This window comes from Heterocephalus glaber, unplaced genomic scaffold, assembly GCF_053883595.1.
Source record: "Heterocephalus glaber isolate CG9 unplaced genomic scaffold, H.glaber_assembly_v1.0 deba00000943, whole genome shotgun sequence".
Classification (NCBI taxonomy): domain Eukaryota; kingdom Metazoa; phylum Chordata; class Mammalia; order Rodentia; family Bathyergidae; genus Heterocephalus; species Heterocephalus glaber.
This window is the reverse complement of record NW_028258175.1, coordinates 10303193-10327514: the sequence shown is the minus strand read 5'-3', so window position 1 is coordinate 10327514 and position 24322 is coordinate 10303193. Positions and strand designations below refer to the sequence as shown.

General features: G+C 38.9%; 1 protein-coding gene across 1 annotated transcript in view; it reads right to left on the bottom strand.

Annotated features, from left to right (window-relative positions):
• Positions 1–3972: 3972 nt before the first annotated feature.
• Ercc4 (ERCC excision repair 4, endonuclease catalytic subunit) overlaps positions 3973–24322 on the bottom strand; it is a 28990-nt gene continuing 8640 nt past the window's right edge. The window contains exons 5-11 of the mRNA XM_004855848.4: positions 23157–23337; positions 21989–22117; positions 21008–21118; positions 18617–19214; positions 16768–16860; positions 10189–10301; positions 3973–8639 (exon numbers count right to left, since the gene is read on the bottom strand). Of these exons, the coding sequence (XP_004855905.1) occupies positions 7906–8639; positions 10189–10301; positions 16768–16860; positions 18617–19214; positions 21008–21118; positions 21989–22117; positions 23157–23337 (1959 nt within the window). The 3' untranslated portion in view covers positions 3973–7905. The remainder of the gene's footprint in view (positions 8640–10188; positions 10302–16767; positions 16861–18616; positions 19215–21007; positions 21119–21988; positions 22118–23156; positions 23338–24322) is intronic.

Sequence of the window (24322 nt, the reverse complement as noted above, 5' to 3'; positions counted from 1 at the left end):
CCAGATCTCCAGCACCCAGATTTGGCCTCATTAATTATTTCTTCTCCCTCAGGAATCGTTCTTTTCCCAGTCTGCTCTCTGCTCTTTTCTCTGGATCACCGACAAGCAAAGACACCTTTGACCTGCTCCTTTTTCTCCTCCCCCACCCCGACTTGTCACCCTCTGGGGCTCCCAGCCCTACCACCCAGGGTGGCCACGCTGTCTTCATGGTGCACCCTAAGCCACTGTGCTTGGATTACTGGACACCTCATGTTAGCTCTCCCCCTTGGAAGTCCCTCCTGCCTTTTATTCTGGTTGCTGTGTGATTCAGTCCTTCTCTTCTTCCTCCTATTCTGTTTCTTCTACCTTCCCACCTAAAGGTGGGCATTTTCTGAAGTTCTGTCTGTGGATCTTTTCATTTTTTAAAAACCGTAATCATTTATTGAGGCCTTCAACTCTCATTTCAGTGCAGATGTCTGCTACATCTTCAGTTGTGACTGTCTCCTTATTACAGACAACTGAGCTAGGCTGAGAGTCCTTGAGAGTCAGGACAAAGGTAAAAACACATTACAACTGTGACCAGAGGTGCATCCGTAAGAGGCCAGGCCTCAAGATAAAGAGGAAATGTCCAGGCCTGAGATAAATGGTAACACCTGGTCTAATGAAGTCAGACATCAGTCACCTCGGTGGGTGACCAAGACCCTCAGACTCATCCCTTCCTGAAAAGTTTTGTTCCTTCCACGTACACCTGCTACCTGACTTGCTTCCCCACTGGATCAATGTTACCTAAACGACTATACTTATAATCTTATTGGTGGATCATAGCTGTAACCCACATTGTATCCACGTGTTGTGCTCTATAAAACTTCCCCTGAGAAGTGAGGTTCATGGCAACCCACTTTTGGGTCCCCTCCTGCCTCTCAAGAGTAGTATCTTTCTCCTCAATAAATAATTTCTACTCTTAACCTCTGTGGTTCCTTAAAAAATCATTCTTTGATTTTGGAGAACACGAACTTGGCGGATCAGACATCTAGCAGATTAAAAATTGTATTTCCCTTATTATCATATTTAGAGGTCCTATATCATTTCCTGTATCACCCTGATCCTTAGCTGTCTCACAATCAACTTGATCAAACTGTGCTTTTCCTTTTTCTACCCCCAATGCTGCCAAAACAAAACAAAAAACAGGGCCTTTTCTAAACTTTTTCGTGGGGGCATTACTGATCCTCTCCTTTGGCATCTATTTTCTTTTCCAGATTGCCTTTTTTGGCTGCTGCTCTAATTTATACCCTTTCCATTTCCAAAGCCATCTTCCTACTTCTGTCCCCCATTATAAATTGCTTATATCATTACAGTGGCATCAGAAGTGGGTGTTCCTGCCAATCCTTCCTTTCTGTCAGCAAGGAATGGTGGGTAGAAGAGGAGCTTTGCGGTGTGAATCTGCATTTACTTCTATTGTGGTTTACATTTCTTAATCTCCTGGAGTCTTTTAGTCTTCTGTCTGTGAAGATAACAAATATCAGTACCTGTCTGGCACACTGTATGTGCTCAATTAATAATAGTTCCTTTCTGTTTCAAATTCGGACTTCTTGGTCACATCGTTTCCTCTCACTTTTCTATGGAAATAAGAACAAGCCCCTCAGTTTGGCGTGGTGGTGCATACCTGTAGTCCTAGCACTCTGGGAGGCTGAGGCAGGAGGATCACGAGTTAAGAGCCCAGCCCGGGCAATTGAGTGACTTAGTTAGACCCTGTCTCAGGATAAAAAAAATAAAAAGGCTTGGGGATGTAGCTCAGTGTGAAGGCTCTGGGTTCACACACAGGACCCTCATTCTAGCCCTTGAGTGCCTCCAACAACGTGGCTGCAGCGTGTTGCTTCCCTTTCACTATTCGTGACTCTTTAAACTAAATCATTCTATTTCCAACTGTTTCGTCACCAACCTCATGGTGGTGACTGCACCACCTGCCTCTATCTGCTGAAGTCCTCACTGTCCTTTGCAACTCATTCTGAATTCTTCCTCTGCTCCAAGGCCGCTCCTAATCCCTACATGGATGCGACCTCTTCCTCTGAACTCCAAGCAGTTACACATCTCCTGCGGCCTTTTTGTGATTCTCTGCCTTTAACTTCCCTTCGTGCAGGACTGAGTGTACCTCATGGCATGCACTGTTACAGCACCAAATCCAACCAGAGCTCTGCACCTTATGCAATACATGCCCAACCCTGAAAACAGACCTGCCCAGGGACGCTTCCCTGACTCCACTAAACCATCTTCTCTCCTCAGCCTCTGCTGGGTGTCGCCTTCCCAGAATAAAGCTGGACAGGGAGGCAGATCACTTTCTCAGTGAAAGGCATTCTGACACCAAATCCTGGATCTCAAAATTATAAGGAAGGGTTCCAAACATGCAGTGCCGCCCATTTACTATTTTCATGAATCCCAGGAAACCCCTTTGAAATCACAAGTGGATTTTGTTTACCTTCCAGCTCCCTGAGAGTCGTGTTCTTCTCATGTAGATATCTTGGTCCCTGGGAATATCTAAAGTTCTTCTTTCTCAATCGTGAATCAGTCTCTTTAACATTGACAGTCAATGGCTATGCGGAAAAGGAACTCAGATCAAACATTGAACTTTGGTAAACAAAATGAGAAACAGGAGTCCACTGAGCAGTATGGTAGTTGTCTATAGTTGTTAAAATTAAGATGTATGCACAAAACATATATATATATATATATATATATATATATATCATATACGTTTCTTTTCTACTTTACAGGGTTTAACTTCAGGATTTATAAGGTAGGAAACGGGTTTTACCATTATATAGGCACTATGGGAGTTCACGTTGGCAATTTTGAAAAAGCAGACAAAGATTTTATTTAACTGAATTAATGGGGAAATCCAGAAGATGTTTAGAGTGGTTGAGACAAAAACCAAAGATCTAGAGATTAATAGTTGATCGGCCAAATGAATGGTGAAATAAATTTGCCAACAAATGCCAGATGGTAAAAGGGTGTACCCGGCAATACCCTTTACAATGCTATTGGACAAGAGTCCTTTGTATTGTCATACTTTTCTACCAGTTGACCTCTATTCTCATGCTGGTGAAAAGCACCCTTCCTCATCAGCCAGCAAAAGGTACATGCAGACTACTTTGCAACAACATCTAAGGTATTGTTTTACGCACTTTCAAGTTTTGCATACTTGCTCTGGACACTGCTATTTAAGACAGATCCAAAGACAGACCAATTTGGTTTTTCTTGTATTTGTACGTATATGAAAGTGGACACAGTTCAGTTTCCCACAACCTGTCCCCTCCCCGACCTTTTCCTAGGGGCTCTGCATCCACTTGGGTTTCAACGCATAGTTTCTCCATTTACTATGGGGAGACCTTGTGCAAATTATGTAATCTCTCTGCTTCATCACTGTAGCAGAGGATTAAATAATAATGCTTTCATGGCTTTGTTATGAAGATTACGTGAAATAATGCACAAATGCTCGATAAATGTGAGTCACATTACCACTACTAGGAAAAGGTTCATTAGCCTGCTGGTCTTTATTTACAGATTAGAACATTTTGAGAAATAACCTGTCTTACATGTTATTAAAAGGGGATATGGATCTCACTTTAAAGCAGAAGCTACAATCATTAAATCATTGAAAGGAGCCAATTCATAAACTAGTAATTAAACTTAAGAAATGACAGTGTCAGAGGTGTCTAAAGGACGATTCACTTCTTCCAACTGTGATGTTAATGAAACAAAAATGTATGTGGCAGGGGTGGCAGAAAATGAACTTTTGTTAAGATAGCCCAGGCTTTGAGCTTGCCACATACTTATTACATACCAATAAATGAATATTTCCCAAAGAACAGGTTTCTTTTCTCTTAAGGAGATATGCTTCAGAATTAAAAGCAGGAAGGGAAAACAAACAAAAGAAAAACATGCTGATGCCTTACAACGTGGGTTACCACTGCTGTAAGTGAAACACAGACGCAGAGATTCAAGGGGCATCTCAGCCTTAATCATTTATTCTGCACAATGAAAAAGAAAAAAATTAAATATTCTCTGAATTTTAAATATTTACCAATACATTGCTGATAATATATACTCTTCCACTACAGTGTTATAGTTTATTTTGTCCTTAAGATGGAGAGAAAAATACTGAATATACATTTTATTAAATTCACACACACTTGTTACAGATAGATATATTTGTTTTATCTCCCTCTCAAGTAAATTGTGGCTTACACATCCATAAATTAAAAAAACAACAACAAAACAACAGCATAATGGTATAGGCCACCAAAAATCTGTTGGTAAATATGGTAAGTGCTGAAATTCAGAATAGGGCAGGAAATAGTTACAAACCAAAACAGAAAGCCAAACAATAAAGAAGAATAACAATTCATGTCAAAGCCTGATTACATTTTAATCTACTCAAACCCGAGGAAGAATTTTCCTGAAGAGTTGGTTTTGTAGGGGACATATCTAGATGGAAACTAATGATAAAGAATTTCCCTAAAGAAGTTCTCTGAGACAAAGGAAAAATCAAATTATGCTTGAAAAACAAAAGCAAAGGCCAATAGTTCCTGTGTACCTCCCCCCTACTTCTTCAGATTTGCTTTATGGAAGGTTTTCCCGCATCATTTATCAGGACATTAGTTCTATAATGTTATCACAATATGACCAAATCTGGACTTTATCCTTCCTGTCCTAATGGGCTGATGAATGAGACAATTATTTTCAGTTCCTCATGAGCTGGGAAACTGCATCCTGAAAGCACTCAAACGACAGTAGACATATAGTCTATTAAACATCAGACTTAAAGAACCAGTCAGCAGTGCCTAAAGGACAATACCTATGGCCACTATAAATACTTTTGTATAGTTGTGAAGATTAAGAGAGACACCACGATTTAAACAAAATGATTTCTCACAATACTTCAGATGTTCACATTTTTATATAAAAAACTTGTAAAATAGGCCAGGTGTTGCAGCACATGCCTATAATCCCAGCACTTGAGGAGGCTGAGGCAGGAGCCCAGCCTGGGCAACTTGCTGACTATCGAGACCTCGTCTCGAAATAAAATATAAAAAGGGTGAGGATGTAGTCAGTGTGGAGGCCTTGGGTTTAATCCTCAGTACACAAAAACCAAACCAAAATGAGAAACAAAACAAAACAAAACCCAAAACTAAAATAGAGTATTGATCTAGCATTTAAAAAAAGTTTTTAAAAAGCTACACACAAGTTCATAAGTAACTGAATATTTACAATTTTGGAAACAAAAGCAAAGTTAGCAAAATGTTAGATAATAAAGCCATAGTTTTGCAACGTATGCATCTCTAGTTCCTCTACCAAACAATCTTAGACTGTAAAAATTCATTAAAAATTTTGGGTAAACTAAATAGTTATGGATGTAGGGAAAGTGCTCCACAACTGGAAATACATTAAAATACGCTTATTTAGTTGGAAAAAGAAGTGGCAGTGAGTCCTTCACCCATAATGACCATTTAGAGTTCATTTGAAATTATTGACCGTAATTCAAATACATGTAAGATAGTGCACCTGTCTTCATGTCCAGCAGGCACAACAGCAAATGGCAGATTTGGAGAACTTGGGGACATTAGGAATAAATACATTTAGAAGTGTTATCTATGTTTTACTAGATAACAAGGGCTGTTTAAAATGCTAGCTTTGAGAAGAGCTTAGTTTTGAAAACTTAACTAGGAATGCAACTCCCATTGCAGAATATGCTGATAACATTTGTTTTATGTAATAAAACAGCAATAGAAGGTGAAGTGGAAGTATACAAGAAGGAAAAAAAAGAAATTACATACCATAAGCAGAAATGCTTGGCTAGGGTGAAAGAACGTAGAAATCATTACCCTTTGAAGTGGTATGTCTATTTTAATGGCCTTTGAACTATGATTGAACTCAATAAAATAAATATAAAAGTGAGTGCTAAAATTCATACTGTAATCATTCAAAAGTTTTGTTTTCTATTCCACAGGGTATATTTTTTACCTCTGGGACAAAATCAGTAGCCCCATCTTTGTTTGACCTTAAACTAATTTTTCTTTGTCATCGTCCTTATTCTCCACAACATCTTACAGCAATGATAGTGAATGTTTTAGAGCTTTCAATGATACAAATAGCCCGCTGTGGCATGAATGCCATAGGTTTGCCAAATGGTTTGCCACTGCTACCAGGTTCTATAACAAATCTGGTTCTCGACACCCCTCAATTCATTCTTGTAGTACCTTGTATACAGTTTAAAACACTTCAGGTTTTGTTTTGCAGTGCTAGGGACTGAGCCCAGGGCCTTGTGCACACTAGGCAAGTAGTTTATACTTAGCTCCATCCCCAGCACTAGAGTTCAAAATCCATATATCCACAGATAATACTCTTACCATAGTTGGCTTTCCCTATCCAATGGCTCTGGATCCATGGGTTTACTACCAATCAAGGACTGAAAACATTTGGGGAAATACTTGTACCTGTACAAAACATGTACAAACTCTTTCTTGTCATTATCCCTTAAACACAGTGTAACAACTACTTACATAGAATTTACATTGTACTAGATATTATTAGTCATCTAGAGATGGTTTGAAGTATACAGGAGGATATGCGTAGGTTATATGCAAACACTATGACATTTTACATAAGGGATTTAAGCATCTGCGCATTTTGGTTCCATGGGAGGGTACCATGGATACTGACAGACAACTGTACTGTTAAGTAGCAATAAATCAAGATGCCAATATGAGAGGTCCAGTTACAGTGCTTTTGTTAAAGTTGAAGACAATGTTTTATTACAAGGTCCACTGTCTCAGTAGTGTGACAAACCAAAAAATAGCTGACACTGATGAAATGCTGAACTATGTGTCACAGCTAGCAGAATTCATGTCTACATCAAAATCTGAGGCATAAAATTTACTGCTTATTACTCAATATGTAACAGCTAAGTTAATAATGTTTAAATATCAAAGTTAAAAATGGCACAGAGATGCTATGAATTTTCTGTATGTACACTTCAGTAAAAAGCCAACTTAAATCAATCAGGAGATTTAGAATGAGATTAGTTTCTTTAGGGGTTCTTAAATATATGTATATATTTCTTTTGAATTTTTATATATTTTGTACACTGATCTTCCATTTATCTGCAACCCTTCTATCCCAATACAAAGGGAAGACAAGGAAATCTTGAGAGCCCAGTGGGTTGCTTGCTTGCTTGCTTGTGTCTGAGTCCTCACAAAGGGAAGGCAGAGGTGTTCTGCACAGGGACGTGAGGCCCCGGAGGCCCAGAGGATGATGCCAGAGGATGTGGCATGGTGTCCTGTGCTCACAGAGAGCTGGGAGAAGAGGAGCTCTGTGAGACTCTGAAACTAGCCATTTAGGCTTGGAAGTCTTGAGATGCAGAAGGTTCAACATCTGCAAAAACAGAATTCTAAGGGCTCCTTCACCTGCACCATCACATTTTGTGAATTAGTAACTCATTTCATTTGAAACAAAGGGACGTGGAGATGCTTTCGGACAGCCTAGCTGTAATATGTATGCATGCATTTGGGTGAGCCTAGGCAGCCAGTTTTAGGGGTGGCTGCGTCTCCTCGCTTCAAAAGTCTTAAATAAACACTTGTGGAAACGCTCCCTGATCTTGACGCAGCTCATTTAAAAATGGAATACAGTAAGCCTGCCAGGGACTGTGCAGGGTGGGCAGAGAGCAGGCAAGCGAAAGTTAAAAAGTTACCTAAACACAATGTTCAGAGAGGAATCTCGGCTTCTGGTCCACTGACCTTGGAGACAGATGTACGACCATTAAGAGCACTGGAGAAGTATGAATCACTGAACAAATAATTAATAATCACTTAGTCTTGCTGGCAGAGAACAGTTGAAAAGCACAGTCACCAATGAGCAAACGGCCACCACTGTTCACTTTTTCACTTTCCCTTTAGACACCACTTCTGCGTAAGTGGTGTGAATGAAGTCATAAAGCTGCTTAGCATTTGCGGCATGCCCCAGAATACCTGTGAGCTTGTCTTGTGATAGGGTTGCTAATTCTGCAATGTTCTTAACGTGGTTCATCAAGGAGCGACAGTTTTTGGCATTTACCCCTGGCATTTTTAACAAGAAGTCTTGGGGACCAGGATTATACTTTTCTGACTCAGGCAGGGTCTCAGAATCTGCTGTAATGGCCATGGCTGTGGCTGCATCAGGCTGTGGCTTATTTTGCTTGAGTTCTTCAAATAGCTCTGCTGTTGCATGAGGGGAAGGGCACCAGAGGAGGCGAAGTCTGGGGAAGTGAAGCGTGAGAAGGGTGAGTTTGGAACTAATGTCACTGCTGGAGATCTCCTGAAATAAGGCACCTCGGGCTGAGAGAGAGAAGGGCTTACTGGGGTCAAACTCGATCAGGAGCACAGGGCGCTTGTAGTAGCGGGACATAGAGATGCACTGGCTGTACAGGCGGCCATTATTCAGAGAACCGATCAGGTCACTGATGCTCTTGCGCTCCACGCACATTTCTGGTGTCAGGATGTAATCTCCAACCTCTAAAGTCACAGGTTCAATGTCAATGCCCCGGCGATGGATCAGAGATGGGAGCTCACTTCGGAATTCACGCATGTCCACAACTATGCTTTGCTGTGTTCCATTCTGTTCCTGGCCACCTATTTAAAAAAAAAGTATCATTTTAAGTCATGTCATTGGGAAAGACTTCTCAAAGATAAAAATACAACAAAGTTTAAAATCCATGTTTCTGCTGTTAACCTCTGATGGATGGTTACATAATACTACATGGTATTATTATGCCATGTTTTTCTAGCTTTTCAAAAATTATTTATAGTGAAAGCAGAGGGAAATTACCTCTGCTAAAACTGAACATTAGAGAGGAAAGTTAGACTCTGTTAGCAGTTCCTTGCTGGTGATGATGTCTAAGCACAAAACCTCTGCTCTGCTCTGCCCTCTGTGGCTACACTGCTGTACTGACTGCATCTGTGCTGATCACTGTAGCGCCCAGTCATAGGACAGTGACTGACACACAGCAGGTGCTTGGCACGCTCACTCAGCACACTGCCTTAGGAGTGTTATAATCACCTCATTGAGTCCAGAGATGGGAAAAGAGAAGAAACTGGAGAAAACTATGAACATAGCTTCTCATACTCAGATACGCAAAGGAATCATGCAGGATTTTGTTAGAAAGCAGCTCTGTATTTAGCAGGTCTGGGGCGTAAGGAACACATCAGTGGGTCTGAGGTCTGAGGAGTCTAAGACTGCATTTCTGGCAGTCACGTGATGCTAATGCAGCTGGTGAAGGATGACACTTTAAATATCAAGGGTAGTTGTAGGCAGAATTAAGGCTCCCAAAGATGCCCATGCTCCAACTCTTGTAACCTGTAAATGTTACCTGACATGGGAAGAGGGACTTTATGTATGTGAATAAGTCAAGTATTCTGAGGTTGAGAAATTAACCTCGGTTTTCTGGGTAGGCCTCAGGGGAAAGTCACTATCTTATTGGCTTTAAAGGCAAAAGAAGGGGGCATGAGCCAAGGAATGCAGGAGGCTTCTAGGCACTGGAAAAAACAGGGAGAAGGCTTCTTCCCTGATACCAGCTGCTGCCATGGGAAAACTGGAATTGGGGGAATGGGAAAATGGTTACTTCTGGGTCTTGGTACACTTGGAATGAGCAGGTCTTGGTGACATGGTGCAGTTTGAATACCACACAGCATCGAGAGGGCCAGACAGCTGAGATCAAGAGAAACATTAAGCAGGTAACATGAATGCAGAAAGAGTGGGAATGTAGGTACCCTAATTATCTCCCACGTATGTACACCTAAGAGGGAAGGTAGAAGAAGGAAACAAAACTTCTTTTAGCTACTCAATGAGTCAACTGGCCTCATTAGCATTTGCCAAAGTTTATTTGGAAAACTACATTCTGAGCCTCAACCAACCACTTTTAAATCCCTCAGAGGAACGTAACTTGTTCTAGGCTGGGGTGCCTAAAACTCAACCCCACTCATTTTACAGATGACACAGCACCTTCACTGTAGGGATGACGCACGGTTATTAAATGGCAGGGCTGAGGCTGGAGTCTGGGAGCAGACATCCTCTCTATTTGTAAGAGTTTGGTGGGAAAAACCAACCTTCTGTAGAGTAACAGTGGGGCCTCCCAGCCTCTCCTACTGGCAACAGGGGCTTCTGGCCAAGGGCAGGACTCACCAGCTTTGCGGGTGTCAGCGGCAGCATGTGTCGATGCTGTGCCTCTTGCTAAGTCCAGGTTGGTTTCATCTCTGCCTTCTCTTTCTTCAGGGACAACCATGCTAGCCTTTTCCCTGCGAGAGAAAACATTTCAACTTTTTAGGTGGATTAACATCAAAATTCTAGATTTTAATCTTTTGAAAATTATGATATCTAAAATGCTTTACATGGCTATAGTGGTAAAAGAGACTATAAAAAATACATTACACACAAATATGTAAAGACAATGACAAGTACTGGAGGCAGAAACAATTTCTTGGTTGAGTTTTACTTTCTAATCCTCCAGAGTACAAAAAGTGGTTCATTTTTTAAATTCTGTAGCTCAATATTTTCAGACAAGAAAGAAGTATATAAAAAGTGTCATACAGGGCCAGGGATTTAGCTCAGTGGTGCGGCGCCTGGCTCCCAAGCGCAAGGTTCTGAGTTCGATCCCTAGTACCCCCCCCCCCGAAAAAAAAAGTCACACAAAGATTACTTGAGCCTGTAAGTCTAGACTGTTATTAGTATTTGAAAATAATTTAAATAATTTACATTAAAATATTTTCAGGCTAATTCTAAGTAGGGAATGATTAGGGAAATGAAAACACATACAGGACAGAACTTTGATTTAAAGAATCTGCAAGTGGGAGTCCATTAAACATCCTTAATTTTAAAGGAAAATCAAGAGCAATACAAGAAATTAAATTTCTGTCAGAGATTACAATGTAAATCAACATCTCAGGTTCTACTTTGTGAGTAGCTTTCATTATTCACTCACACATTTTATTTTTAAGTTTTGGCTGTAGTGGGGATTGAGCCCACGGCCTTCACAGAGCTATATTCCCAGTCCTTTTTTATTTTTTAAAATTTTGATACAAGTTCTTGCTAAGTTGCTAAATTGCCTGTGGTGGGCTCAAATTTGTAATCCTCCTGCCTCAGCTTCTCACAGTGCTGGGATTATGAGCATGTACCACCATGCTCCAGCACTTGCACATTTATCTAAAAATATTCAGAGTGCTCCTGTGTACTATGCTAGGTATTCTGGATACAAACGAGATCAGGCAACAATTCCTATCTTCAAGGTAGCGCAGTATCTTATACCTTGTAGATCTAGAGGACATGTAATCAAAACTAAGATTTGCAACTTAAAACTACATCATGACAAGCTCCTACATAATCAAGCTACTATTACTGTATTTTTCTTACCACGTGGGAATCACAACTCCTAATTAGCTAGGATTATACTAAGATACTGAGCTTTCTCCATCCCCCCTTTTTAGGGTACTAGAGATAGAAGCCAGGGATTTGTACATGGTAGGCAAGTGCTCCACCCCCGGGCTACATCCCCAGTCCTTTAATATTTTTTTAAATTTAATTTTTAAGTTGTCCATGCTAGCCTTGAACTATGATATTCCTGCCTCAGCCTCCTGAGTATCTGGGTTACAGGCACGTGGCATTGCACCTAGCCTGAAGATAGGCTTTCCAATGATTTCACAACAGTTTCAGTTTCTGAGAAATAATACTCTCCAGAAATGAGACTGGGACTGGTAACTCAAATTAATTTTGCAGAAATTATAAATATTCAGTCCTTTGCTTTCACCATTTAGCATAATTGTCCAAGTTATTTTAGGTAACAAACACAAAATAACTTAAAAAATCAGATTCCTATTTCGTTTTAATCTAAAGTACTGAGTTTTCCTGTTTTTGATTTAATATTCTCGACATCTCCATACCTGTACATTGCAATGTAGGAAGGAGGTGCTGTATTACAAATCTCTTCAAATGGGCATTTCTTCAAGCCCTGCTAACCTATTTTGTGACAACATTTTCTAACAGTAAAATTTCAAAAAATACCCTTTCCTTTGAAAAGCAGTGACTTTCAAGACTATGGTGCTGTGGACCTTAGAAGGAATTTTTCTGTCAAGTGAGCATTTCATTACCAATACTCAGTGTGTAACCTTTTTTCTCTTATCATCTGAAATATACCACTCTTTAATTCATCTAAACACTGTTCTCTGCTGGTTCATCCGATTCATCCCTTTTTGGTTATCTGAAATGGTAATGCACTGTCTGTTCTGACATCACCTACAGAGGTCTTGGCAAAGCATCTTATTCTTACATTCAATTTTCTTTTAAGCACAGGCAAAATGCAAATGCTCTTTCAGCAATGAACTTCAAATGTTTTGTTTTTCAAAACAAACACCTCTCAAATTCTCCATGTTTTCTGGGAAAGTAAGTATCTTGAAATTCTAAATAGTGCAACCTTACCGGACTGCTGAGTAAAACGGAAGATCTTATGGTATTTAAAATAAATAGGCAATTACCACTGTGGGAGTTAGCAAAGATTATGTCAGATCTTGGATGGAATCACATAACCTGGAGTGGATACTGTTTTGGCTGAGATGGGGCGAGAGTCCATGATCCCAGCTCTGCTGGGTGAGGTTTCCGTATGTGCAGGGTTATGCACATGCTGTTTCTTTTTTGATTTACAGAATCATTTACATAAAATTGGAGCAGCATGGGGTCCACAACACTTTACCACTATCTACTTCAGTACCCTTTTTTGTACTGGGCTCCCTGATGTAACACGAAAGCTGCAGATGCATGAGGAAAGCATGGGATATAAAACCTACTCCCTCAAATGAGGCCCTCCCTCACAGTCTAACACCTGCTTTGGTTACAACACTGTGTTGGGAAAGGGTTAGCTCACAGGCCAGAGCTGCTCAAGCTCTGCACATTTCCACGAAAGACCTAGCTCCTTGGGACTGACCCATGGCCAGTTCCCGAGAGATAAGCCATGAGCCTATGGAGTATTCAAAACCTAGTTAGAAGGTTTTGTATGCCTAAGGCCTTTGGCCCTGTGTACCAGCTGGATCACAGAGCTGATGCTAACAGTCTGATTTACGGTAAATGCCCAACTTTGCTCTGGGGGACAGAGTGAAAGTGGCTGTAGTCAGTCACAAGGGGAGTCCTTCTAAGTGACTGAGCCCAATGAAAACTCTGCACATCAAGGTTCAGATGAATTTCCTTGTTGCCAACATTGTTTTTGTTTTCTGGTATCAGGGATCGAACTCAGGACCTTGTGCTTGAGAGGCAGGTGCGGCACCACTGAGCTAAATCCCCAGCCCTGTTTTGTGGGCAAAGTTAAGCACATCTGTGCAACTCTACCTGGTGAGGACACTTGGAAGCTGATGTTAGTTTCTCTTCGGCTTCCACCACGTGCCTCTTCCCTTTGTTGATTTTCATTTTATGACTTTTGCTTTAATAAACTATACTGTGAGTAGTTTTTCTGCTTCTGTGACTCACCCTCTAGTAAGTCTTGGGGTCCCTGACATAAACACCAGTAAACTAATCTGAGTATTCTAGCTCTATGTATCCATTTGTACTTTGGTGACAATTACTTTAATCAGAGAAAAATCAAGAGGTTTTAAAAAAAGTAAAAGAATGACTAAGAGATACTAGCCACGTGCAATGTCACCAATTCTTTGCTTCTATCTCTTGAATATCTCTTAAATCTGTCCTCTCTTCTCTGCTCTCCAAATTCTGGCTACCACTTTCTCTGATCAGACAAGTGTAGGAGCCTTCTGAGTAGTCTCCACATTCTTCCATTTCTGTTTTATGACAGAGAAAGCCTTTAAAAGTGCATTTAAGTCACATTTCTGCTGAGAATGCTGCAATCCTATCCTGTTGTCCTTGAAGCCCTAAATCCTCGACAGGGCCTCTTGTATACCTGAGCCTTCTCTCACACCTTTGTTCGGTACACCCCCCAACCCACCCCCTATGCCTGGCAGCTCTTGCACATTTTCCAAGTACCCACTTGACCACTGCTTCCTCCATGAAAATGTTCCCGATCAGCTTGTGGCCTGGGTCAGGTCTCTTTAACACACTCTCCTATTATACCTTTTTCTCTTACCTTTGCTGTCATCAGTACTCTGAATGCTCCTATTTATATTTATGTTATTTATTGCCTGTCTTTTCACTAGAGGAAAGCTTCAGGAAGGCAGAGGCTTTCTGTACCCAGAGTAATCTCAGCACTTGAATATCTACTCTGGGCCTGGCATGAAGTAGATGCTTCATAAATATCTACTATTTTAGTCTGGGAGGGTGAAGGTCTAGAAGATACAGTAAGATGGGGGGCTCTAAGAGCTTTGAACAAGAAGGGGTAGTCTGAGGGCTAGGGATTTAGCTCAGTGGTGCCACCACCTGCCTCACAAGCACAAGGTCCCGAGTTCGATCCCCAGTGTCAAAAAAAAAAAAAAAAAGGGGTAGTCTGTATTATAATTGCTTTGTTGTAACAGTATTTGTACAATATTTTTCAAAAACTATACACATACTCATATCCTATAGAGGCAATCCCATAGAGCACATTAGTAGAAAACATATTTTCATAGGCTCAGAGGAAATAATTGTCTGACTAGTAGCTGGAAGATTTTATGCCAAGGCACATCACAATTCTAGAAGATCTGAAGGGGAGAGAAGTGTATCTCCAGCATACCATGCTGAGCCCAAGAGGGCCTTGGGTGGCACTGGTTCAGTGTTTACTGAGCCACCACTGTTTGTAGGAATGCTTGCTTTCAGCTCACCACGTCCTGAGAACCCACAGGCAGCATGGTAGGATGGCGGTGCATTCTGAAAGTCTGTCTAGCACCCCGGCAGGCTGCTGCCACTATAAATAACTTTTGCCCTCTCCTTGCAACTGGTAGATGGCAATGTCTGTGGCATGGAAGACTGGCCTGGCTCAGTCATACTCAGTCCAGGCCATGGTCTCCTTGGGTTTAGCTTTGCTGTAGCTCAGGGATGCCTGATCCAGCCCTGGCCTGGGTTCTGAGTCTCCTTGGAGGCCATCTGGCCCGTCCTCCCACACCACTGCAGTCTCCTGACAATGCTGTAGGTGGGCGGACATCAGATTTCTTGAATGCTTTTGGGAGTGAGAGGAAGCCAGCCAGTTTGTGATTATTTCATATATACTTAAGTTAAACTGGAAAGCATTTTTGACCTGGATTTGGAATATTACCAGATAGCCATTCCCAAAAGCATACATGTATGCTAAAACAATACACCTTTAAAAAACATTTTTGCAGCGCGATTCTATTGAGGGTGATTAGAACTGGTTCGGTCATAAAAGTATTTCCTGTTGGTAGTCACTGTCCAGTAGTTTGTAGACAATGGAAATTTTATGAGGAAGAAAGAAGTCTTAATTCCAAGCAAAGGGAGGGAATTAGCATGGAGAGTCCTCAAAAAACTAAAACTAGAGGTTCCATTTGACTCAGCTGTTCCCTTCTAGGTATCTTCCTGAGAAAGTTAAAGTCGTCAGACCGTAGTAATACATGTGTGCTCATGTTTATAGCAGCACAATTTATAATAGTTAAGTCTTAAAAACACCCCATACGTCCATCAATAGATGAATGGATAAAGAAAATGTGGTATTTATGGAGTACTACCCTGGCATAAAGAAGAATAAATGTGAGGCATTTTTAGGTAAATGGATATACCTCAAGCCCATAATCTGAAGTGAAATGTATCAGACACACAAGCTTAAATATTGCAGTGCTTCTCTGGTGTGAGAAACCCATGTGTAAATAAGGAGCAAAACAGAAGATAGACACCAAGAGGCAGGAAGGGGTTTTCAAATGGGAGGGGAACAAGAGACAGGGGAGGAGGGAGTAAGGAAAAGGAAAAGGGATTTAAGGAAAAAAAAGAATTGAAGGGAAAAATGGAAATAGGGCTTTTGTGAATGGGGAGGGGAAGAATGACTGGAGGGAGAGGAGGGGAAAAAGAATTAAGATGTTTATCTACATGTACAAATTCCCCAGGATGAATGCAATCATTACGTACTGTAAATATGTGCTAATAAAGAAAAAGTGAAAGGGGAATCTTGTGCATAAAGTGGGGAAAGAGAGGTTTAAGAAGACAGTTCTTAGAAAAGTAGTGTTTTAGTTATATTTCCAGTGTTTTACATTTATAAACACAAAAGCAGTTCTATCACGATTCTAATACAGATTGAGCATCCCTAATCTGAAAATTCAAAATGTTCTAAAATCTGAAACTTTTTGAGTGCTGACATACCACACGTGGAAAACTCTCCAACTAACCTCATAGGATAGGCTGTAGCAAAAATGCAGATGTAATAAAAATATTGTACATAAGGTACATGTGAAACATAAATGAGTTTTGTGGTCAGACTTGCATCCCATCCCTAACATACCTTATTATGTACACGTAAATATTCCAAAATGTGAAAAAAAAAATGAAATCTGGAACACTTCTGATACCAAGCATTCTATGGGGGCACAGCCTATATCCTATTATGTTCTGTAGTATTCTATAACTAGAGCACTGAAAAGCAGATCGAGATAGTAGGAGAAAGGGAGCGGGAAAAAAAAGTTGTGTGCAAGGTAGAACCTGGGACAAATCAGACCACAGCTGGCCTTGATGTGATCCTCACCCAACTTCTTCCCTTTCGCATCGTCCTGAGGGCTGTTGGTTATTTCCCTATCCACAGAAGCCTGGCCTTTGATTTCACTCTAGTTGTGACTCTCATACTCATCATTTATTTATTACCTTATGAGTTTTTCAAAAGCTTCCTTTTCTTTTCGCAGAGCAGTGAGATAACGTTGTTCCTCTGTTGATCCACCATATATGAGAAAGTAAACCCTGCAAGTTGAGACAGAACTCTTTTAGGTTGCAAAAACACAAAATTTTAATCCCTGAAAGGAATAATAGAACATTTGAAATCAGCAACCTAGAGTGCTCAAATAATAAATGTTTAACTAAGAATAAAAGATTTCTTCTACCATACAACTTACTCAAATTAAGCTGCCTAAACCCTACCTGTTAAACATCTCATTACTACTAAGTTGTTTTTTTCCCCTTTCTTTGATCAGAAAGGGGAACAGCGTTTAGGTAAATATTGAAATTTAACTACAGGGATAAAATAATTCTTTCCTTATAACTATGAACAAATAAAAAAATACAAAATCTTAGAGGCTTCTCTTTTTTTCAAAATTTTCTTTGCACCTCTGCCAAACAACTGTTTTAAAAAGCTGGATAGTAGTTATAAAAACCAGCTTATGAAAGTTCACGTTAGTGAATAATAAACAAATGAAATCTATATGACCTTTATCTCCACCATACTTTCTCAGTTCTTTGTTCATGCCTTAACAGAATGGAGCCATCATACATTTTATTTAAAGATGCAGACAGAGACTACATATGGATTGTATCAGGCATCTCAAAAATACTTTGATATATTTACTCTTAAAAAGACCTGCTTTTGCATTTTGTTGGCGCTGAATTAAGCATCTCTGTGGTATATTTTCTTTACCTTCTACCAGAGGTATTTTCCTTAAAGCCTCAGTTTTTCTTTTAGCTTTTATCTTCCTAGATTTTCTTTGAAGTTGAGACAGGGAAAAGATTACTGGTTAATGAATTAAGAGTCCTCAGCTCTTCCACAAATTTGCCACGTGGCTGAGGCCAAGTCATTCATCATTTCTGGGTCTCAGTTTCCCATGGATAGAGTGAGGGGTTGAAATCCCAGGTCCCTTCTGCTCCTGACATTTTGATTCTAAATATCACACTATTCTGTTCTCAGGCAAGAAAGAAGCTTGGTGTACACAAGCTATCTACAAAGTTGATCGATACAAAGTATAAAAAATTTACCAGACTATAATTATTTTACCAGCTTCATCTAATCTCTTTATCTCTACATTATTTCTGATCCAGCTCCTCCATTCACCTCTCCTTTGAAAGGCTGCATTAGTTAAACTGCTAGAACGGTTTCTTTTGGCTCAGTTTTTGGTTCAGATTGAGTTCAGGATATTAATTTTGGTGTTCACTTCCCTTCAGATCATTGGAGAGCCAGAACACTGTATTCTTTTGGAGGCATCATCTTCTCATCTGATATTTCTGTAGATAGATTTGTCATCTGATACTTTTTGAAACTCAAGAAAAGTCAGTACAGTAATTCCCCCCGAACACTTTAGTTTTATGTGGATATAATTTAGAGTCACTTACTAAAATTTAGAAGACATCTTAGAAGATTAAAATTATAGCTAAGCCATAATTATATTAACTTTTGGTGGCACTTAGAATGTTATAAATTTCCCAGACTTTTCAGACACAGTACCCCATAAGCCACAAACAAACACACAAATATGACACAAAACAAGTAGTGGCAAAGAACACAATCACAAATAGTCCTCTAGTGTACTGTTCTGCTCTGACATTTCATACCTCTCCTGTGCAACTCCTCATTCAACACAAGGCAAAAGGTTTTATGAACCTAACCAGCATCGTAACAATGGAATGTTAAAGATAAGAAAACAGGTAACTGGGATGGTTTCTGTGTTAAGCCCTAAAGAACTGTGAAAATGAAAGTGTTAAGCAGCAGTTAATACTCTTGCTCACTTGCCTCAGAGGTTTCCCCGGCCTGCTTGCCCTGTAAATTTCAAGCTGACGAACGAACGTGAGCTCTGCATCATACAGAACCACGAATCTTGGCTCCACCTCATGGAGAACCCTCGTCAGAGCATAGGGGTCGCTACAACCCAGGAGAGGATGGAGGATGGTGAGGGGTTCTTTCAAGAGTCCATAAGCAGCATCAGACGACAAATTTAAATCAAATTCCTCATGCTTGATTTCTCCCAAGCAGACTTCTGGGCTACTGCTTCTGTCTCTAGGATGTCCTTCCTCAACACCCTCTTCCTCTTCCACTTCTTCAGATTGTCCTGGCATCTGAGTTAGAGTCAACCTTCGTTTTTTCTTTTTGGGAATTTTTTCTTTGACAGAACCCCGTTCTTTATGCTGGAGATCTTTGGGTCTTTTGTTAGATTTTGTAGTTCTCTTTGAACCATGCTCCTTTCTAAATTTCACCCATACTTCCTCCGCTTTGCTGTCTTTCTCAAAGGTCTTCCTGTAGAGCTGCAGTAAAAAGGCCTCTGCCCCAGCGGTGAGGTAGTCTTTCAGCTGGGAGCACGTGCGGTCATCACTTGCACAGATAAGAACTTGACCTACAATCAGAAAACAAGGGGATATTTTTGTGTCCCCTCACCTCTTTCTCCAAAGGCAAGACATTTACCCCTTGTAATTTATAAATTATTTAAACAAAGTTGTAGGTGCTAATCACATGCTTTCACCTCTCTGGTAGGATTACTAAAATCGTTTTGTTTTTGCTTTGCGTTTTGAGAGAGGGTCCCTGACGTAGTTCAGGCTGACCTTGAATTCATTATGTAGCCCAGGCTAGCCTCAAACTCATGATGATCCTCCTGCCTCAGCCTGCTGAATGCTAGGATTACAGGTACCACCTGTCCCACCACGCCCAGCACTTAAATTTTTTGAGCAATGTGGAAGCCAGAATTATTCATTTTTATTAAAGTAGAGCCATTAGTATAATGGAGGCTTTAACAGACCTCTTTTCAATATTTTCCAGGGGATCTTATACACCCAAATAAATTCCAAATGGATTACACTCAAATGTTAAATATTAAATTATAAAAAAGAAATGACTGGTTTTCATCTCTCCAGATGAAAATGACTTTCTAGACTTAAAAGCAATGGAGAAACTCTCAGAGGAGGTTCTAGCTATACTTCAAGATTGACTCTATAAAAATAAAAAAACTGCATTAAAAATGGAAGACAAATTTTGTTTAATAATGATGATAAATGTTAATACCTTTATTATAAAGGAGTCAATATAAGCTATGATAACTGTCTAACCTGGCCAAGACTAAGACAAGTCACAGAAGAGGAACTGCATTTGAGAAAATATTGAGCTTACTAAATATGAAAATTTAAAACAAGACATTGTCTCCAAATTAAAACTGTTATATATGTCTTATACATGAAATATATGTACAGACAATCTCATCGTAGCTAAGTGAAAAAGAGATAAGCTCTTATATTGCTAAAAGAAATGAAAATTAAAAACTTTATAGAAACCAATACAGTAATATGTCTCATGAAGTTTAAGATTGTTAATACCATTTGGCTTATTAGTGCTTGTCTAGAAATTATTATTTGTACTATGACGTTAGATATTTGAAATGGGAAATACGTGAAAGAAGGGCCTGGAAGGCAATATACCAACTTCAGCATTGGCTGCTATAAGTGATTTTTTCCTTTTCCCTTTTCCTTTTTGCTATGGTGAGCATGGATTACTCTAGGTTTTAAATCTCAGCACTGTAAGTTCTGGGATATCACCAGTATACTTACTAACAGAAGGACTGAACACTTGCCTGGATTGCTTTGCAAGAGTTCAAAGACTGAATTGGTATATTTTAAAATTAGTTTTTCTGTCTGATCTTATTTCTATATTTATGACTCAGGTTTAGCCTACTGTGCTAATCTACTCATATACCCATTTTTGATGAGGGCAGGGCTAAAATATGCAATTTTTTTCAAGGGCTAGATCAGTGTCATTCCCTAGAAGAGTTTAAGCTTCTCTGGAGATACTTGCTTAGAATATAAAACAGAAAACCCATTAGCTTATACCTTGGGGATTCCAGATTTAAAGCCTAGTGAATATATATGTGGAGATTAGGTGAATCTTTAAATTGAAGTCCTGAGAACCCAACCAGTAAAAAAAACAAAAACAAAAACAAAAACTGCTTCATGAATACACAATGATTCATTCTGGAGAAAACCCCCATCAAATGAACAGAATTGAGGTTGCCAGCACAATCTCAGTGTTCACTTGGCATTTATTTACCTACATTTTATAAACAAAACAGTGAATTACTTTAAAGGAGCTAGTCAAATTAAGGCTCGTTTAAAAGCAAATGCCATTATCTCCTGTTTTTCTTACCTGGGCCTCCAAGGGCTTCACTCTCCTTATTTTCTGCCTCAATTTCTTTCAATACTTCAGTTAGTGCCTCCCACTTCGGGTTGTTTTCCAGGACCAGTTCCTTTTTTGTTTCTGTATAGAGATGAAGGATGACAATACCAGCATCACTCCACAGGCCATTTGTTTGAGCTTTCTTTAAATGCAAGATAGAATCTGCTTTCTTGAAAAAGGCATACTTATGGTCCAATAGAAGCGCACTTCAAGTAGCATTAATATAGGTTACATGATACCTTGATAGGAGACTACGTGGTAATTAAAGAGATGATTGAGTGTTAACTTTCAACTGTGATACTATGTATAAGCCACTATACAAGATAAAGGAATCAGTACAAGTGAAAGAATTTACTATTTCTAAAATCTCCATGATTCACACAATCCTAAACATGCATAAATGAGGCAGTGATCAAACTTTTATTTCTACAAGTACTCAAACACAGTAATATTTTTAATTAAGTTTTGAGCTAGAACTGTACACTAGGTAGAAAAAAGAATTATTAACTGTATCCTATACCTTAAAAAATGAGTGGCATTTGATAACTAACTATATAGTGTTGGAATAAAATCCGTAATTGCCTCATTCTGGTATTTTATGACCTTTAAAAGTTAAAAGGAATGTTAAAATGTTTCACTAAGACTTTGACTGCAAAGAGTTATTATTTTGAACTTTTGTAAAAAAAAAAAAAATCAATTTAGAGTTTTTATGTAGCAGTGAGAGTACTCCTGAATACTCTTGATTGATATTTGACCTTTGTTATTGGAATCCTCTGGCAATGGATTCCAAGACTTGCCATGCAAAATACTTTTAATATATGTTACATATGTTACATAAAATGGTTAACATATGGCTGAAGGAGATTTTAAATTACATTTTAACTTGGTAAGTGCTTTCACAGCAAATACTTAAATAAAAGACACATTTAAAGATTTAGGCCTACAAAATACCTTGTCCTTCCTTAATCTCCATTTTTTCAGGCATTTTGCTTTTCTTACTCATTTTGGCATCTGGAATATGATAAACCCTTGCCCGAGCGTTTATGAACATTGAGGTGCTGGAGTCAAGAAATAGCCAACCTAATATGAACAGTAAAAAACAAAACCAAAACACCTTTCAATTTATGGTTAATTTTAAATAGTCTCTGATGGTCACATGACCTACATATACAACTGGCCACCATCTAGTTTCCTATTAACCAAACTTCTCTTACTGTTGTGGTCTCTGATTCCCTGGACTAGTATTTTTTTTGTTTTGTTTTTTTTGTACCAGGGATCGAACTCAAGACCTTGTGCTTGCAAGGCAGGCAATGGAACCACTGAGCTAAATCCCTGGCTCCTGGAGTGGTAGTTTTCAAAGTGTGGCCCATGTTCTCCTGGGGGTTCCCGTGATGCCTTCAGGTGGTCTATGATGTCAGAACTTTTCTCATGATAATACTACAACATTGATTTTTCCACTTTGTTGACATTTCCAATGGTGGTGCAAAAGCACTATGGTGAATAACACTGTTGGTGCCTTTGCATAAACCAAGGCAGCGGTGTGAAAGTGTACTAGCAGTCAGTGCATTCTTTACTACTGTACATTTGTAGTTTATGACTTAAAGAATCCCTGAAGAATGTAAGTATTAACTGCATTAAATCTTGAACTGTATGGGTAAAGGGGTCCTGGGTAGTGGCAGAAGGGTGTAGTTGGTTGGAAAACAAGGTGGTGGGCACTCATAGATATACATTTCCCTAAAAATCTCTTCAGTACTCCAGATGATGAAACCTGTCCCTTGCTGTCTCTTTTGGAAAAATGAATTTTAAGTTCCTAACAACTATACTTTCAGAACATAAACTATTTCTAAGTTGGAGACAGCCAGTACCATCCACAGTCTTCTAGAAATAAAATTTCCCAGAATGGATATGAATATTATTATACAGAACAGAAGTTAAGTAGGCGGAAACATTAGCTATCAATAAAACCTACATCCTTGTGCAATGAACATAAAATATAATTTGAAATCTTAGTATATAACATGTAGTTGAATATAGCACTTGCCATACCTGCTTTTCCCCCAAAATCTAAGACTTTATTCAAATCAGCTCCTAGAATAATATTAGTATTTTAATCTCACACCTGAATTCTGACCAAAAGCCTTTTCTGTTGCTCTCAGAGATTCCAAAAGATTAAGAAATGTGACACAATCATATTGTGAGAGATACTGCAGCAAAGTCCGCAATATCTTCAAATCCTGAACCAAAGATTTAGTCTTGGCTCCAAGCTGATGCCACAAAGGATCCAGATAATGGCGGATTGTCTAAAACAAGAACAAAATTAAGTATTGCTAAAAGTGTTAATTATATAGCTATTCTTAATAAACACAAATTATACTTTCTTTTTAAAGTTTATTCTTTGTATCCCTAAAAATGGTTAAAAGGATATATTTCATGGTATGTGTATTTTACTACAATAAAAACCAAATTCCCTAGGGACATGGCAAAAAATTTCAGTTCATAAAATTCTAACAATAATATTTAATTTTTTTAAAATACAGAAGAGTATCATATTGCTATAATCTTTATGATCAGATGGAGTTAGTTAATTATCCTCACATAGATTTACATTATTGTTAGGAGAGGAAAAAGCCTGATCAACATCAGAAAATCAATTTTTTTTTATGAACAGAAGCAGTATAATTGGATGACATCTCATCTAACAATTTAATACTGAACAGAAGTAGTACTTGAATGAACATAAAATTTATTGTTTAAACTGGGGTACTTGTGAAAATGAAATGGAATACTATTAATAATTACTCCAGGACAAGTAGATAGTGGGATTGTCCTAAACAAATGGGACTAATAACTACATGCATCTTTTGTAAAAATATTTATGAAAGGTTAAATTTTTTAGTATGATATAAGCTATGTCTATACATAGATGTGGTTACTAAAAGAATATAAAAAACAATGCCTTGACTCTTACCAGTGAGGGGATAATAAACAGAAATCTAGTGTAAAACATAGTAGGCTATATTTTGTTTTTCTAAGGTTATATATTCCATTAAATTAATATGAAGGTTTAAAAAAATCACCATGCACTAAATTACAACACACTTTTAAGAAAGAGGAACAGAACACTTAGTTTTATGTACTAACGTTTCATCGTAAACTCATTTTTATAAAGAATCAGAGAAATGAGAAGTTAAATTTTTCCTTTTTCATATTTCCAGTGAAACAGAGACTGATTCAGAGTTTAAAAGATAGTAACACGTTCTATAAAAATGTAAAAAATCAAACACT